This window comes from Dermacentor albipictus, chromosome 1 (genome assembly GCF_038994185.2).
Source record: "Dermacentor albipictus isolate Rhodes 1998 colony chromosome 1, USDA_Dalb.pri_finalv2, whole genome shotgun sequence".
Taxonomy (NCBI): domain Eukaryota; kingdom Metazoa; phylum Arthropoda; class Arachnida; order Ixodida; family Ixodidae; genus Dermacentor; species Dermacentor albipictus.
In genome coordinates, this window is record NC_091821.1 from 138,805,232 (window position 1) to 138,821,228 (window position 15,997).

Sequence of the window (15,997 nt, forward strand, 5' to 3'; positions counted from 1 at the left end):
CTAATCCACACAAGCAGACCTTCGCTTGAATGCGGACCGCGAACTGTCGCGAGAGGGAGATTTCAACTTAATGTTCAAGACATTTCAACACGAACGATGCGGGCACTTTATTAAATGCAACGTTTTCATGTAGGTAACGGTGCGTGCGAACGACTTGAAAGTCAGGCTGTTAACACACTGCGTCAGCTTATGGACACTACTCCGAGGCACGTGTTGTAGCACCGCAATGCTCACCGACCACTGCAGAAACTGTGAGTACCCACTTAAAAGCAATGATGAAACAGCAACATGCTTTTGTGGGTAGCCTTGCTGTACAGACTACCTACAACATCATTTGGGATTTACCTTAGTAGCAATGATCGTATGACAAAGAGTCACATTAAGTGTACTTACTGTTTCGTGCTGAAGACCGGCGCTAGCGTGGGACTTGCCGCAGTTCTGTCGAAAGGGATCGCACGCTTCATGTGGCTGAGATTCGGGGTTGTTGCAGCCGCCCGTAAACCGCCGTTCGACACTGCTTTTCGGAGAAGCAAAAATATTGAAAGTGTCACCACCACATGTGTTTGACGCCGCATTCTTCTTTTGGGACTCCGAACGGCTTGGGAATTTCATCGAACGCATTGCAGCAACATCAATGTCCACACCATCTGCCCCTGATGCTCTCAAGAGGTCGGCGCCGTGCTGCGCTTCCATTTGTATTGAGTCTTTTTCCGTCCCTTTGCTGTTGTAAATTAAGCTGCTAACGTTTCCACTAGTGCTGTTGGACGGACTACTGAGGATATATTCTTTGCCTTGAATTTCCGAGCCCATGGCGACATCTTCAGCTGGTAAAAGGGCGCAGTGCTGTCGATTGCCTGCGGTGCATTCTATCAATAAGTCATCCCGAACAGTAAAGTTCACCGAGCTATTCACAGTTTCTACAGACGTATTGGAATGTTCAGCATTGGTGGGAGAATCACGTTCCAGTGTTGTAGGAGTATGTCTCTCCACCGTTTCATCACTATCGCAAACATCTAGCTGTGCCAAGTTAATGCATTCAGTAGCAGGAATTTGCGATACTGCATGTGCTGCAATTGAATATTCCACCCCTGTAGTGTTCCCTGAACAGGCTGTGCCACGAGTCATGTCTGTGGAGGTGTGTGTATAGTTAAGTTCGGTCGTCCGGCTGTCGTCCTTTCCTATGTGTACAGATGGAGTTGTGGTGTATTCTGTATTGCTTGGTTCAGGCAGCCTGTTTTCTGGTCCCAGAGTTGAATACAGCCCAGTGAAACATGTCTTCTTTAGTGAATAAGAACTGCTGCTGTTCTCAATGCCCTTCACATTCGTCTGCTCAGTTTTTTCACGCTCCATATTTGCTGTATTTCGTGAAATCGGCACTGTTTCAACATCTTGAGGTCTTATGCCATCCTCTGGGCACTTTTTTATGGATGATAAATTTGAATGTGCTGAATCGTTTTTTCTTAAAGTGCTGCTGTGAGGAACATAGTTTGTTTCAGCACCTTGGGGAATCGTTTGTCCCGCCTTCACTGATGTGTTGGTGGATCCAGTGACATTTAGATCATGTGAGTCATCAATGAGTTCTTTTGTGCCCAACTCTTCGAGTCCACCAAATTCAGCACTTTCAAATTCTTTTCTAGCTTCTTGTTCATGTCTGACATCAATGTGAAGTTCTTCTGAGTGTTCAGGAACCAAGATATTTGTGGATTCCTGTGGAAAATATTGAGAAGGCGCATTTGCTTCATGTACCGTGCATGGTATAGCTACAGACATAGTGGAAAGTGGATGTTCAGGTGATATTCCATGAAGGTGAGGACTCCCTCCCATTCCTAGCTTGTTTTCATAGTTATCAGTTGCGCATTTTTTCAAAGAATTGTTTTCGTCCTCTAACAGCTGTTCAGTTGCTGTTGTGTTGTCTTTGTTGCTATGAACCATGATCACTTTGGTGACACCTGCCGTTGTTTCTTTTGTTTCCTCAACACATTCATGTTTTTGTGACAAAATCTCAGACGGTGAATTAATGTGCATGCTGTCGGTCACCTCTTTTCTCTTAGTATTTTTCAGTTCAGTTGAAACCTTGCATATTGTGATGGCACTCTGTTTAAGTTCTGATGCAGCATCTTTTATGTCTTCTTTAACTTCTGTGGCAGTGGCAAATTGCTCTCCAGTGCTGGCCAAGTTACCTTCCTCAGAGCACACACACGATACACTTGCATGATCAAAATTACCTTTGTTTTCAAGAGTTCTTTGCACAGGGCTGAAATTGCCATGTGCACCACCTACAGTTGATTCTGATTTCATGGTACCAATGTTGTCCCTAGTCTCTCCACCAACAGAAACAGAACTAACCATATTTGTAACTTTTTCTGGTGCAGCTCTTCTGTCTTGAGTTGTCTGCATTTGTGAATCACCTTGCATGGGCTTATTCGGAATGTCTACATCATTTTCATGTACTGGGGAGAACTGAGAAATTGCAGTAGGTTTCAAGGCATTAGAACATGGTATAATCTTGGAGGGCAATTCCTTTGTGTCTTGTATACTTGATGATGAGTATGCTTGCACTGGTCCCATTACATTTGCAGAGTTATGGCAGAAACCAGTACGAAGAAGCACATTACACTCTATGTTTGTGCTGTCAGGTGCTTGAACAATCTCATCATAATGTTGCCCTTTTTCTGACACGCTTGTGGCTGAGTTAGCATCGGGGCATATTCCCAACCATTTTTTGACTGACACAGCTGTTGAATGCTGTAAAGCATTGCAAGGCTCAGTCGTTGAGTCACAGCTCCCCAAACCGGAGGCATCTTGGGGATGGTGGTAGTGCTGCTGCTGTGTCACTGTGAAGCCAGCACCTGAGCTGCAGGATATCGTGCCTACAGCTTGAGCTTTTTCTTTTTGCTTATGCATGTTGGCCAAGCAGCCTGATGAACTTTCAGAAACCACTAATATCAAGGGCATTGAACTCGTGATTGCACTGTCTGAAACGCTTGCATTCATGGCATCATTAGAGTTGTCCAAATTCACACCAGTTTCTCTGTTAAGTGCTTCTGAGATGCATTTGTCCTGAAGTTTAGGCGATTCGCAGCTGGTTAGGCTAACATCTTGGTTTGTGATATACGTGGACATAGCATCTTTGTCTCTAGATTTGTCCAGTGGTGAGGAAGTTGTGTGGTGTTGAAGAGCGATCTCTTCTGGCATTTCCCTTTGTCTGTCTTCATTTTGTGGAAAGTGGAGCAGATCTTTTTTTCTGTCAGATGGCTCACCAGTGGTCCCAACATTGGAGAATGTACATTCCGCAATTCTTGTGACCAACGCTGCTTTCTCAATGATTTCATGCATTGTTTTTTCTGTACATTCCTGTAATTTCAAGCTGTCAATTGAGGTTTCATCTCCTGGTTTCTTTTCTTTGCTGGGAACTCTCAGAGCAGCACCTGGCAATGCTTTAGTATTTGTTCGTTCATTTTGAAGATGCTCATTTGAGCCTGATCCTGTGGTTGATTGCTCTTCAGGCAAGTGGCTGAAGCATCTGTTATCTACTTTAATGGCTGCATTCTTGCTTGGTGAAAGCATTGCTGGTGTATCAGCATCCACAGACATATTGGACAGCTTATGGTCCTCTGAGGCATGGTGATGGTCAAGCTGCTTGCACTGATCAGCATGTATAAGTGTGCTTTGTTCATCCGAGTTCAGTGAAAGCGGCTCTGGAACGAAACTAGAAGTGTCCATTTCCTTGCCTTCCCCAGGTTTTATGCTATAAAGTGGACTGCATGGGCTTGTTATCATAGTTGCATTATCACTACCTTGAGAGCTTGTGGACACTTCTGTAATTCTGGTCAGCTGTTCTCTGCTCAGCTCCAGTTCTTGTGCAGGTGTTTTCAGTGCCTCTGCTGATTTTGATGCATTATAAACAGAACAAGAACCTTTTTCTGTAATGTTTGGGTGCGTGTTGTGTGTTTCTTGTAAAATTTTCAGTGATAAGTTACTGAACAGTTCTACACCTGCACTCTGTTTCAGTGCTGTTTCAAGAGGTGGCACACATACAAGACTGTGTGGTGCATTATTGTCTTCACAAGCAAAATGAAGGCAGTCTGAAGACTGGTGTCTTGTCAGTGCTTTCTGGCCATCATCTTGTTTAGCTTGTGTTTCAAGTAAAGGTTGAAGGGTTGTTTGATTGAAGGCACTCTCCAGAAGAGAATTTTTATCGCCCATTTCTTGTACTTCATGTTCGATCTTTACATTCTGGTCAATCTCGGGCACTTGCACAGAAATTTCAGCATTGAAGATTTGTGAGGATTCACTATTGTTCAATGTCTTCCATGTACCATCATGTTTTGAAGCTTCTGTAAGTGTGCATGTCAATCTTGTACCTTCATATGATCTTTTAGTATCTATGTCTTCTAAGCATTCCGTTGGAAGTGTAGTACTGCTTTCAGTGAAAGTGCTCTGTTCAGATATTTTTTGCTGATGTGTGCCACTCTCTGAAGTTGTGCTGGATTTGGTTTCTTTAATGACTGAATTTAACCCTATAGCATCAAAGCATTGCGGTGAATTGTTAGGTGTGTTTAATTGTGCTCCTTGATCCAACACCTTTCCTTTGGTAAGTAATGCTTCTGATGGCACTCGTGTACCAGAAAGTTCATCTCTGCACGGTATATTGCTGCAGGTAAGGTCTTCATTTTGTGAAATGCTGATTTGTGTTTCAAACATGGCTAATTCTCTTTGGGGCGATTTCATATAATTAAGTGACTCAGGAGTGCTTTTTACTCTGATTTCTTCACCTCCACAGTCTCTCTTGTCGTCACTGGGAATCTCATTCTTATGTAGAGTTGTTGGTGTCGCACATTCAATTGTTTTGTCCTGTTGTGCTGGCATGCAAGAGGTAATGAGCTGGAAGTTGATGTCTTCATTGTTAACACTCATCTCTTTTAAAAGGCTGTCGGTAGCACTGTCAACTTCTTTTTTGTCGATGAGGTTGGCATCAGTCTCGAGCATGTCATGACATTGTTCACTCATGGCCAGTGTTTGCTCTGTTGTTTGAAGAATGGATTCTACGGCACTTGTCATTTCTGCTAGTGTTAGCGGTCTACGTGCAGATGGTCTTGTAGTTGTGGGGCTGCTAGATGTACCTGCCATCATGCTACTTGTGCTAGTGGCATTGCGTCCAGCAGGAAATGTTGAAGCGCTCAAATGTTCTTCTAATGCTTTTTGTTCTACATCTTGCATAATTGCAGCTGCTTGCTGAAGACTTTTTTTTTCTGATGACGTGTTTTCCTCAGTGTTTGTATTATAATTTCCCATATCAGAATCCTTATTTAAGCATTCATTATTCCAGTCTTGTTCCTCCAAAGTGGGTGCACTGCTTTCAGATGTTTCACACCCTGGTATTGTGCCACAGTGCACTGAGCTAAGGCATTCCTTCTCACTATCCATCTCCGTTACTTTTTTCCTACTATCCGCCTCTGTTATATGTAATTTGTTTAGTGTTTCATAAAGGTCATCTCCAACTTGTGCTTCTAACAAATGGCTTGAGCTTTGGGCATCTTTTGTGTCTGGCTGGCAATCCTTTAAGGTAGATGATTGAAGTGCTATTTCACTTGATAGCACATTACAAGGCACTTGAGTAGATGAAGTGTTCAAATGGCATGCAGCAGCATTTTCAGGTAATGGTTCACATCGCATATTTACACGGTTGCAAGAGATGACACTTTTTGTTGTGCCAGCCCTTGTTATGAGCATTCGTAATGGCTTTCCCCTGTTTTCACTCCCTTCTACTACAGAGCATTGTATGGGGTTGCTTGTTTTTTCGAAGTTTGACAGAGCAGGCCCTGATGAATGCTGCAGTAAGGTTTGCTGGCTTGGATCTACTGGGCTGGATTCAGCAATGGTGTCTTTGCTTAATGCCATAGTGGTTGATGATGATCTCTTGTTTTTTTTTCGTGTGTTTCTATGTGCAGTCTTAAGTCCTGGGGACTGATTTGCTATCCATGCATGTTTCTCCCTCACAAATTTACATTTCTCAGCAGTTCTGTCCTGGTGATCCTCTGGTGTTGTTTGGCATATTTCTGCATCACACAACTCTTTCTCGTCATTGATTATGGCTACTGTGCATTCAGACTGTAAAGCAGTGACCATTTCTTCACTGGCAGACTGCTCTCGTTTCCTTCTCGAAGGGTACCGCTGTTCTTGCTGCTCTTCAACTGGCGGGGGGGAAACAACAGGTGCTACTGCTCCTTTTCGAGGTGACTGTACAATCCTTTGCACCATGTCATGCATGCTGCACTCACTTTGGCTGCTTTTAAATTTGGACTCGGGCTGGCAACTTTGCTTCTGCTCCCCTGCTCCTGCTGGCTTTGTGCGACCTTTCTTAGCTGGACTTGGAGGAGATGGCCTCTGCTGGCGAAGACTACTCTTTCTGCAAGAGTCTACTGCGTTATTTGCTTCCACAGCCAATTTTCCTTGATTGGGACTATGGCTAGCATCCCCTCCTGGATCTATAGAAGATGGGCAGATGCGGCCTCTGCGTGATCGCTCGCAAGTCACTTGGTGGCTGCCCTTCTCATACCCAGCTGGGCTGAGCACCATTGGTGCTGCAGCAGCCTCTTCACCACCCACTTGTTCTGGAACACTGCTGCAGGCCTCTGCACATAAACAGGCAGTAGTAGTGTTGCATTTGAAACACATGTGGCATCGTGTACGGCTTTCTGCAAAGACCATCTAGCCCCTGATTGACAGGCTGTTTGACAGCCTTTGTGGACGTTCAGCATGCAAAATAGCATGCAGTCTATGGAGGAGCAAACACACTCTGCCAAGTAGTTTACAATCAGAAAGTGATCTAAAGATGAGAGCAGCAGGTGCTATGACAATTTACCTTTTCCATTGTGAAGGTTTTCTCAATTGTGCAAAAGCTATTCCTAGGAATAGAAACAAATCAGTCATAAGTACTGTTTTCTTTTTTTTTTTCGCCTTATGTCCACACCTGTTTTCTAGTGCATTTAACAACAGTAATGCAGCAGCTCGCTCACGATTTTGTGCTCCTTACATCCAAGAGAGGTGTGCAAATATTTAGAACTTTAGACTAACAAATTCAATATCCTACTATCCCTATTCATTCCTTGAATTGTTCAACAGCATGGAAACTTGGGCGCATTCGTAAGGCTTCATGGTATATATACAGCATGAAAAAACGTACATGAGGCCAGGTAATGACAGGATGAGCGAATTGAAATCCAGAATAGCGTCATTCAATTCACTCGTCCTATTTCGCACTTTCAAACTATGCACCCCGAAATGTAGGTAACATACATTGGTGTGGCAAAAGAATTTGAGGCAAAAAGCCATTCACACGCTCCTGAATTGCAGCAGAGTGGAGCAGAAACTATTGACCAATGGAAATCATGTAAATTTGTTTTACTCCCTGTACAGCATTTGAATGCCTCATTATGTCTAGACCTATTACTGTAAGCTTCTGCAGTGCTTACTCTAGACAAAAAACAGCTTCCTGGGATGTCACTGCTCCAAAGTTTGTCATTCTTGAACACCATGAATCCAACACTACAATTCATTGATAATTGTAAAAAAGCATGAAAGCCTAGTACCACCAACAGAGTAGCAGCTTGTGACTTCAGTTACTCAGAGGCCATTGGAGAGACTTTTACTTGTGTGCTTTAACAAAGTGATAAGCAATTGAGAATAGCTGTCATGTGACGGAAAGGTAGAACCTTCCACAAAAATTTGCGTGTCTATTGTACAGTTGTCAAAAAAAAAAAAAATGTGTACACTGGGAATCGATGTAAGCGAAGCTTTCTATGCTGTTTGCTTTGATTGGCGATAATTAGCGGTAATGTTGACTGTAATTATTTAATTTCTTTAGCGTTTAGTCTAATGTGAGAGTTGTGAGTTGATGTTAAAAGTATCCTTATGTGCACCACTGCTGTTTGTCTGCATAGTACACAGAACACATAGGGAGATGTATTTGCTTGAGGTGTTGTTGTGCGCCATTGTTCATAATCTCTGAGAAGGTTGAGCATTTTCATTGCTTCACCCAGCATATCGCACTGCAACGTAAGTGTTAAACTTTAATTGAATTATGGGGTAGTACATGCCAAAACCACGATCGGATTATCAGGCACGTCATAGTGGCGGACTCCGTATTAATTTTGAAACCCTGGTGTTTTTTAATGTGCACCTAAATCTAAGTGCACTAGTGTTCTTGTATTTAGCTCCCGTCAAAACGCAGCTGCCACGGTTGGGATTGAACCTGCAACCTCGAGCAATGCCATAGCCGTGTGACCACTTGCTAGTGTTGCATAGGCCTTACGGTATTTTAGTGACGCCCTCCATCCATTGGTTGCTTGACAAATTTGCATGTTATTTATTTTTCAGAAATAGCAGAAGTGTACCATACCATACCTTCAGTTTGCCCGCAACCGCTCTTTCCTTGCCTTTTCTTGTCGTCTTTTCCCTCTCCCCCTAACTGCGTCCGTTCTACCCATTCTCTGCTTCCTCTCCCGCTCCTCTCTACAATTCTATCTACGTCCCCTCTGGACTTGCACGCTAGTAGAAAGGTAAGTGCTGCAGTTTCTGCAATGCTTTTGAGGGGTGCCATGGATAATTACAGCTGTCAAGTGGATAATGTGACGACAACCAGGGAGCTCCAACGGGCATTGTGCACATGCGACGCAATGGAATACCAAACGAGTGTCTTAAAACTACTTTCCTTCCTGCCATGTACTATATACATGCTCTGAACCACCCTCGACGTGGTGTTCAAGACAACAACAGCAGCAGCAGGGCAAAAGTCAAAGGAAGAGGCAAAGAAAGCTTTGCTTTAAAAAAGATTAGCACGGCCAACTGGTGACCAAAGGGTTGAAATACTGCTGCTTGGCACTGCGGTTCAGAAATGTGCTAACAGCAAGATAATCTGACACTCTGACTTGCAGTATGCAGCAGTATGTGCAATTAATGCACTGTTGCATTAATCTAGAGTCTGCATATCTGAACTGAGCAGAATTTCTTTTTCAAGGAAGTCGCACCTTGTAAACTTTTGGTACCAATTGTACATGTGTGACCTGGCCCTGGGAGTGTTAGCACCACTCGTGGTCAATGTGGCTCAGCTCCCATAAGAGCATTATTCATCCTCATCATCATCAGCCTGTTTTATGTCCACTGCAGGACTAAGGCCTCTCCCTGCGATTTCCAATTACCGCTGTCCTGCGCCAACCGATTCCAACTAGCGCCCATGAATTTCCTAATTTCAACACTCCACCTAGTCTGCTGCCGTCCTCGACTGCGTTTCCCTTCTCTTGGTATCCATTCTGTAACCCTAATGGTGCGACAGTTATCTAACCAGCGCATTTACCTCCCCCTCCCCTCTCTCCCCAGCGTAGGGTAGCAAACCGGATCTTTTTCTCTGGTTAACCTCCCTACCTTTCCCCTTTCATCTCTCTCTCTTTAACCAGCCCATTACATGACCTGCCCAGCTCCACTGATGTCAATTAGAATATTGTCTATACCCGTTTGCTCTCAGATCCAAACCGCTCTCTTTCTGTCTCTTAACGTTATGCCTAGCAATCTTCATTCCATCACTCTTTGCGCGGTCCTTAACTTGTTCTCAAGCTTCTTTGTCAGTCTCCAAGTCTCTGCCCCATAAGTCAGCACTGATTGTACACCTTCCTTTTCAATGATAATGGTAAGCTTCCAGTCAGGAGCTGACAATGTCTGCCGTATGCAATCCAACCCATTTTTATTCTTCTATGAATATCCTTCTCGTGATCAGGGTTCCCTGTGATTAATTGACCTAGGTAAATGTACTCCTTCACAGACTCTAGAGGCTGACTTGTGAACTTGAACTCTTGTTCCTTTGCCCGTTTATTTATCATTATCCTTGTCTTCTGCATATTAATCTTCAACCCCCTCTGTTAAGGTCCTCAATCATTTGCTGTAACTCGTCTGCATTGTTGCTGAATAGAACAATGTCATCGGCAAACTGAAGGTTGCCGAGATATTAGCAGTCGATCCTTACTCCTAAGCCTTCTCAGTTTAATAGCTTGAATACTTCTTCCAAGCAAGCAGTGAATAGCATTGGAGATATTATGTCTCCCATTCTTTATAGGTAGCTTCCTGCTTTTCTTGTGTAGAATTAAGGTAGCTGTGTAATCTCTGTATTTTCCAGGATATTTACTTAAGCGGTCTGTACTCCTTGATTACGTAATGCCTCTATGACTGCTGGTGTCTCTACTGGGGATACTGGGGGGAATTGTGGATAAGATTTAATGGAGAATACCTTAGTAACTTGCGATTCGCTGATGATATTGCCTTGCTTAGTAACTCGGGGGACCAACTGCAATGCATGCTCACTGACCTGGAGAGGCAAAGCCAAAGGGTGGGTCTAAAAATTAATCTGCAGAAAACTAAAGTAATGTTTAACAGTCTCGGAAGAGAACAGCAGTTTACAATAGGTAGTGAGGCACTGGAAGTGGTAAGGGAATACATCTACTTAGGACAGGTAGTGACTGCGGATCCGGATCATGAGACTGAAATAATCAGAAGAATAAGAATGCGCTGGGGTGCGTTTGGCAGGCATAATCAGATCATGAACAGCAGGTTGCCATTATCCCTCAAGAGAAAAGTGTATAACAGCTGTGTCTTACCAGTACTCACGTACGGGGCAGAAACCTGGAGGGCTTACGAAAAGGGTTCTACTTAAATTGAGGATGACGCAACGAGCTATGGAAAGAAGAATGATAGGTGTAACGTTAAGAGATAAGAAAAGAGCAGATTGGGTGAGGGAACAAACGCGAGTTAATGATATCTTAGTTGAAATCAAGAAAAAGAAATGGGCATGGGCAGGACACGTAATGAGGAGCGAAGATAACCGATGGTCATTAAGAGTTACGGAATGGATTCCAAGGGAAGGGATGCATAGCAGAGGGCGGCAGAAAGTTAGGTGGGCGGATGAGATTAAGAAGTTTGCAGGGACAACATGGTCGCAATTAGCATATGACCGGGGTAGTTGGAGAAGTGTGGGAGAGGCCTTTGCCCTGCAGTGGGCGTAACCAGGCTGATGATGATGATCTCTACTAAATCAAATGCTTTTTGGTAATCTATAAAAGCCATATAGAGAGGCTTATTGTACTCAGCAGATTTCTCAATAACCTGATTAATGACATGGATGTGACCCATTGTAGAGTATCCCTTCCTGAAGCCAGCCTGTTCCCTTGGTTGACTAAAGTCCAGTGTTGCCCTTATTCTATTGGAGGCTATTTTGGTAAATATTTTATAATACGGGGAGTGAACCTATAGCCTATAGCCTATAGCTAATGGGCCTATAGTTTTTCAATTCTTTAACATGGCCCTTTTTGTGGATTAGTACAATGTTTGTATTCTTCCAGTTTTCTGGGACCCTTGTAGTCGATCGACACTTCGTATAAAGAGCCGCTAGTTTTACAAGCATTATGTCTCCTCCATCTTTGATTAAATCTAGTTATTCCATCTTCTCCTGTCGCTCTTCCTCGTTTCATGTCTTGCAAGGCCATTCTGACCCGATTGCTAGTTATAGGTGGAGTTTCTGTATCCTCTTCATTAGTGTTTCTGATGGAGGTATCCTGGCTCCTCTGGGTACTGTACAGGTCAGTATAGAATTCTTCTGCTGCTTTTATTATACCTTCGAAATTGCTGATGATGTTACCCTGCTTACCTTTCAGTGCATACATCTTGGTTTGTCCTATGCCAAGTTTCTGTCTCACTGATTTCAGGCTGCGTCCATTATTTGCGGCTTCTTCAGTCTTTCTCACATTATAGTTTCGAATATCACTTATTTTCACCTTGATGAGTTTTGACAGTTCCGCGAATTCTATTTTTTCTCTCGAGTTGGACACTTTCATTCTTTGTTGTTTGTTTATTTGGTCCTTTGTTACTTGGGAGAGTGCCTACTGGTTGGTTGCCTTGGTGCCTTGCCTCCCACTTGAATTGCTGCCCCTGAAGCCAGCCTAGTTACGGTTTCATTCATTAGCTCTATGTCATCATCATCTCTCTGTTCTAAGGCTATTTGTTTGCAAGTACCAGCCTGAATTTGTCTACCAATTTTGCTCTTTCTCTCTTCAAATTGAGGTGAATTCTAGCCCTCACTAACCTATGATGACTGCACTTTACTCTACCTATCATTTCTACATCCTGCACTATGCTGGGATCAGCAGAAAGTATGAAGTCAATTTCATTTCTTGTTTCACCGTTAGGGCTTTTCCAGGTCCAATTTCTGTTGCTACACTTCCTAAAAAAGGCGTTCATTACTCGAAGCGTATTCCTTTCTGCGAATTCTGCCAGCATCTCTCCTCTAGTGTACCTAGGATCGATGCCGCAGTTGCCAATTGCTTGTTCACCAGCCTGCTTTTTCCCAACTTTTGCATTAAAGTCACTCATTACTACAGTATACTGAGTTTGCACTTTTCTCATCACTAGTTCGACATCTTCATAAAACTGATCTACTTCGTCAAAATCGTGACTGGATGTTGGAGCGTAGACTTGTACTACCTTTAATCTATACCTCTTATTAAGATTATGACTACAGCTACCCTCTCATTAAGGCGTCAATGTTGCCCGCTATGTCCTTATGGATTAGGAATCCTACCCTGTATTGCTTGTTACCTGGGAGACCTCTATAGCAGAAAACATGTCCGTTATTCAGCAATGTATAAGCGTCATGAGTTCTTCTATTCTTACTAAGGCCTTTGATTGTCTTTCACTAAATTATTTCGCTTCTCCTTTGTAAAAGATAACAAGATTATCACACGCTTATGTATACACGTATAATGGCACTTGAATTTTTAATAAGAAAGAAAAAAAGAGTTCGTTTTTTAAAATGCTTTTCTTGGCTTACATACATATGGTTGTTACTTGGCTAAAAATTAAACCACTCAGTTTCTGCGATTCTAGTCACTCACTGCTTTTCAACTCTGGCAGCCTGAGTGGTATGAGATGGCATGAGGGTTTATTGGCCAGTTGTCTGCTCCTAATGTCATACACTACATGGTGTAGATGCATTAATGGCTGTTCCACATCCACCGTTATGGCTAAGTGGCACTAGCTCTCGGGACCAGGTTACACGTGTACATAACCTAGCTGAAGTGCTAAAGCACCACGTGTCATCTGTGGCAAATTCATCTATTCTTCTACTTTTATCTCTGCTTATTAAAAGATACCAACTGGTGAACGAAAAAGAAAAGTAATTGCCCCTATGCTTTACTTAGCTTCATTGTCTGCTTGCTTTATACACTTACATATATCTTCTCGTAAAAGGGTAGGATTAAAGCTTAATAGTGGATGTAACTATGACATCTGATGTTCTAGTGGTACTATTTCTTGATGTATAGCCATTGTTTTCTGATTAACTTTTTGAAACTAAAGGTACTTCCAGTTGAGATAAAATTCAGTTAGAAGAATATGCTGCCACTTCCAGTCTAGGCTGAATCTTTGAGTGAGAAGTGGCAAGTGTGCGGTGGTACTTCCCTTGGGAACCTTAACAAAAACGAGCTGAAGGGCACGTTAGCAGTGCTGAAACGACTGACCAAAAATGGTCTGGAACGACTTTATTATAAAGGGAGTGAACAAAAATTGTGGCTACAGATTAGCTTCCAGAAGACTGATGTAAGAGAACACAAAGACAAAGCTTAATGAAAATATGTCCTGCCCGTAATTCCTATGCCAATTGCAGCAACTGCCCCATTGGTGGCCCACCATCAACCGCACCCGAATTTCAGATTCACACTTGGAGGGTTCAAAACTGACAATTCAGCTTTGCGTGAGAGCACAATTTATCAGTACTTATGTGTTCTTTCAACAACCACATATTTAAAAAACATAATTTCAAAGTAACACAATTGCAGCCATTTTAGTAGTGGTAACCATTAGAAATTACTCCTTAGTATTAAGAGAAGCCAACAAACACTGACACCAAGGACAACATAGGGGAAATTACTTGTGCTTAATAAATGGAATGAAGAAACAATAAATTTATGGAAATTAAAGTGGATGAAAAAACAACTTGCCGCAGGTAGGAACCGACCCACAACCTTCGCATTTCGTGTGCAATGCTCTACCAATTGAGCTACCGCGGCGCTGTTTCCCCATCCACTTTCTTGGGTATTTATGTGTATTGGTAGAACCCTGGGAGTGTTAGCCAGCGCCACCACTCACAGACCTTGGCGGCGGACGTGGAACGTCCTTGTTGGCGCAGGCGTCGCGAGAACATGATCTTTTTGGGTGAAGGCAACTGGTCAATAAACCCACATATGCTACCTGAAGGCATCAATGTTCCCCGGATTCGAGACCCTCGTTATGTAATAAACGAGAAGAAAGGGGTTTAACCGAGGGGCTCGATTTTTATTAGTCATATCATGAGAAGCCAACAAACACTGACACCAAGGACAACATAGGGGAAATCCTATATGTATGTGCGTTTCTAGAAATATGCAGTCACCCAGGATGGAGCGAGTGCAATGTGTGGCCCAGCAGAGTGAACTCTCGCACTATTACAAGTGCAAGAAGTGCCTAGCCTTTGATGCAAAGCAGCTTCTCAAGAGGCGCAGCATCGTCATGGTTGATTATGCAGTTCTACACACTCTTTCAGGGCACAAAGCTTTTAATTTAATTCAGATGGAAGTCATGTACAATGACTATTCAAATTAAAGCTTCTTTATCTTTACCACTGCTTTTTTTAGACTGCACTATCCTAAGGAGCGGCCCGCAAGAACTTCCAGATACAAAATAAAAACTGGGTTGACTTGGACAAGGATGCTTTGCATTTAGAAAGTTAACACCCTCTGGGGCATATCTTGCCCTCAAACAATAACTGTCATCTGTCTTTTGAAAATGTGCTCGTTACAAAAATCCTTGGCAAAAGTGAAAGCGAAATACATTATGCCACACGTGGCTGCTTTAGGACCACTATGCAGCAAGCAGACGTGTAAGCACAACCAGGGCATGACTTCTGAAGCATTGTGACAGGGCTTTGGAGCCAGTAGTGCAATCAGCACACATCCTCGAGGTGACTTAGTAAAAATTTTAGTGCAAAGTGAATATGTTATTGCAAATGTAGTGTCTGATAAACTTCATCAGTAATAGGTTATAATAGTGAAGCATATATTCAATTTTGCCAAGCATGCAGTTGTGCTTTGAGCACTATATATGCCATGTACAGGCAGGGACAAAATAATACGGGTTCAGTGAGCGCATGCCAAACTGAATTCTTGCACCCTCTGACGAAGCAAGTGCCAGGTGTCGAGGCATTGCATTGCACATGCGCATCCTTTAATGCTCGCGTGCTTGCCAGTACAGACATATTTTTCCAGCCTGTTCATTGGAATCGCGATGACTGTAGAAGAAAGTTACACTAGATGTGCACTACTAGCACCACGTGAGCACCTTAACACAACCTTTTACAGCCTTGCAAGCTAGAAGTTCACTTTAGAACTAACCTATATAAGGGAGAGGAGCTTTTAAAATAAGCAGGGCATTGTGTGTTTACCAAGGTTTCTTTTGTTGTATGCATAACTTGTCAAACACCAACTGTGATCACAACACTAAAACTTGGGAGATGAATTCAAATAAGCTCTCTTCAACAAATTTTATTACAATGCCTCAATAATCAGTGACATCCGAAATGAATCAGCTTTGTCCAAAGGTAGTGCATGGCTATGTTCTTGCAATTAAGTGCCACAACTACTTTCATTTCACTGTAACATACCAATTTTCAAAATTAGTTTACAAGTGTAATTCAGTCGATGCTGCCGTATTAATCCTTTAAGCATCCTCTGATAACCAGGGTAATAAATAAATAGTTTTTGGTCCAGCTGACAGTCGTCTAGATGGCAAGTGTGAATTTTTTTAACTTGCATTTTTTTCTTCTAAAAGATATGGTACCAAGAATGCTTCAGGTGCTTATACTGGTCTTGTTGCAAAAAAATTAGCGAAATACATTGTGCATTAGTGATGTGTCAAGGTTACA

At 42.7% G+C, this 15,997-nt stretch overlaps 1 protein-coding gene across 3 annotated transcripts in view; it reads right to left on the bottom strand.

Annotated features, from left to right (window-relative positions):
* The window catches only part of Acn (apoptotic chromatin condensation inducer acinus), a 104,328-nt gene that overhangs the window by 68,670 nt on the left and 19,661 nt on the right, over positions 1–15,997 (bottom strand). For all 3 annotated transcript variants that reach the window (XR_010567464.2, XM_065444175.2, XM_065444176.2), the window contains exon 5: positions 394–6,635. Coding sequence is in view for 2 of the 3 variants with exons in the window: in XM_065444175.2 (XP_065300247.2) it covers positions 394–6,635 (6,242 nt within the window). In the remaining variant the exon portion in view is untranslated. The remainder of the gene's footprint in view (positions 1–393; positions 6,636–15,997) is intronic.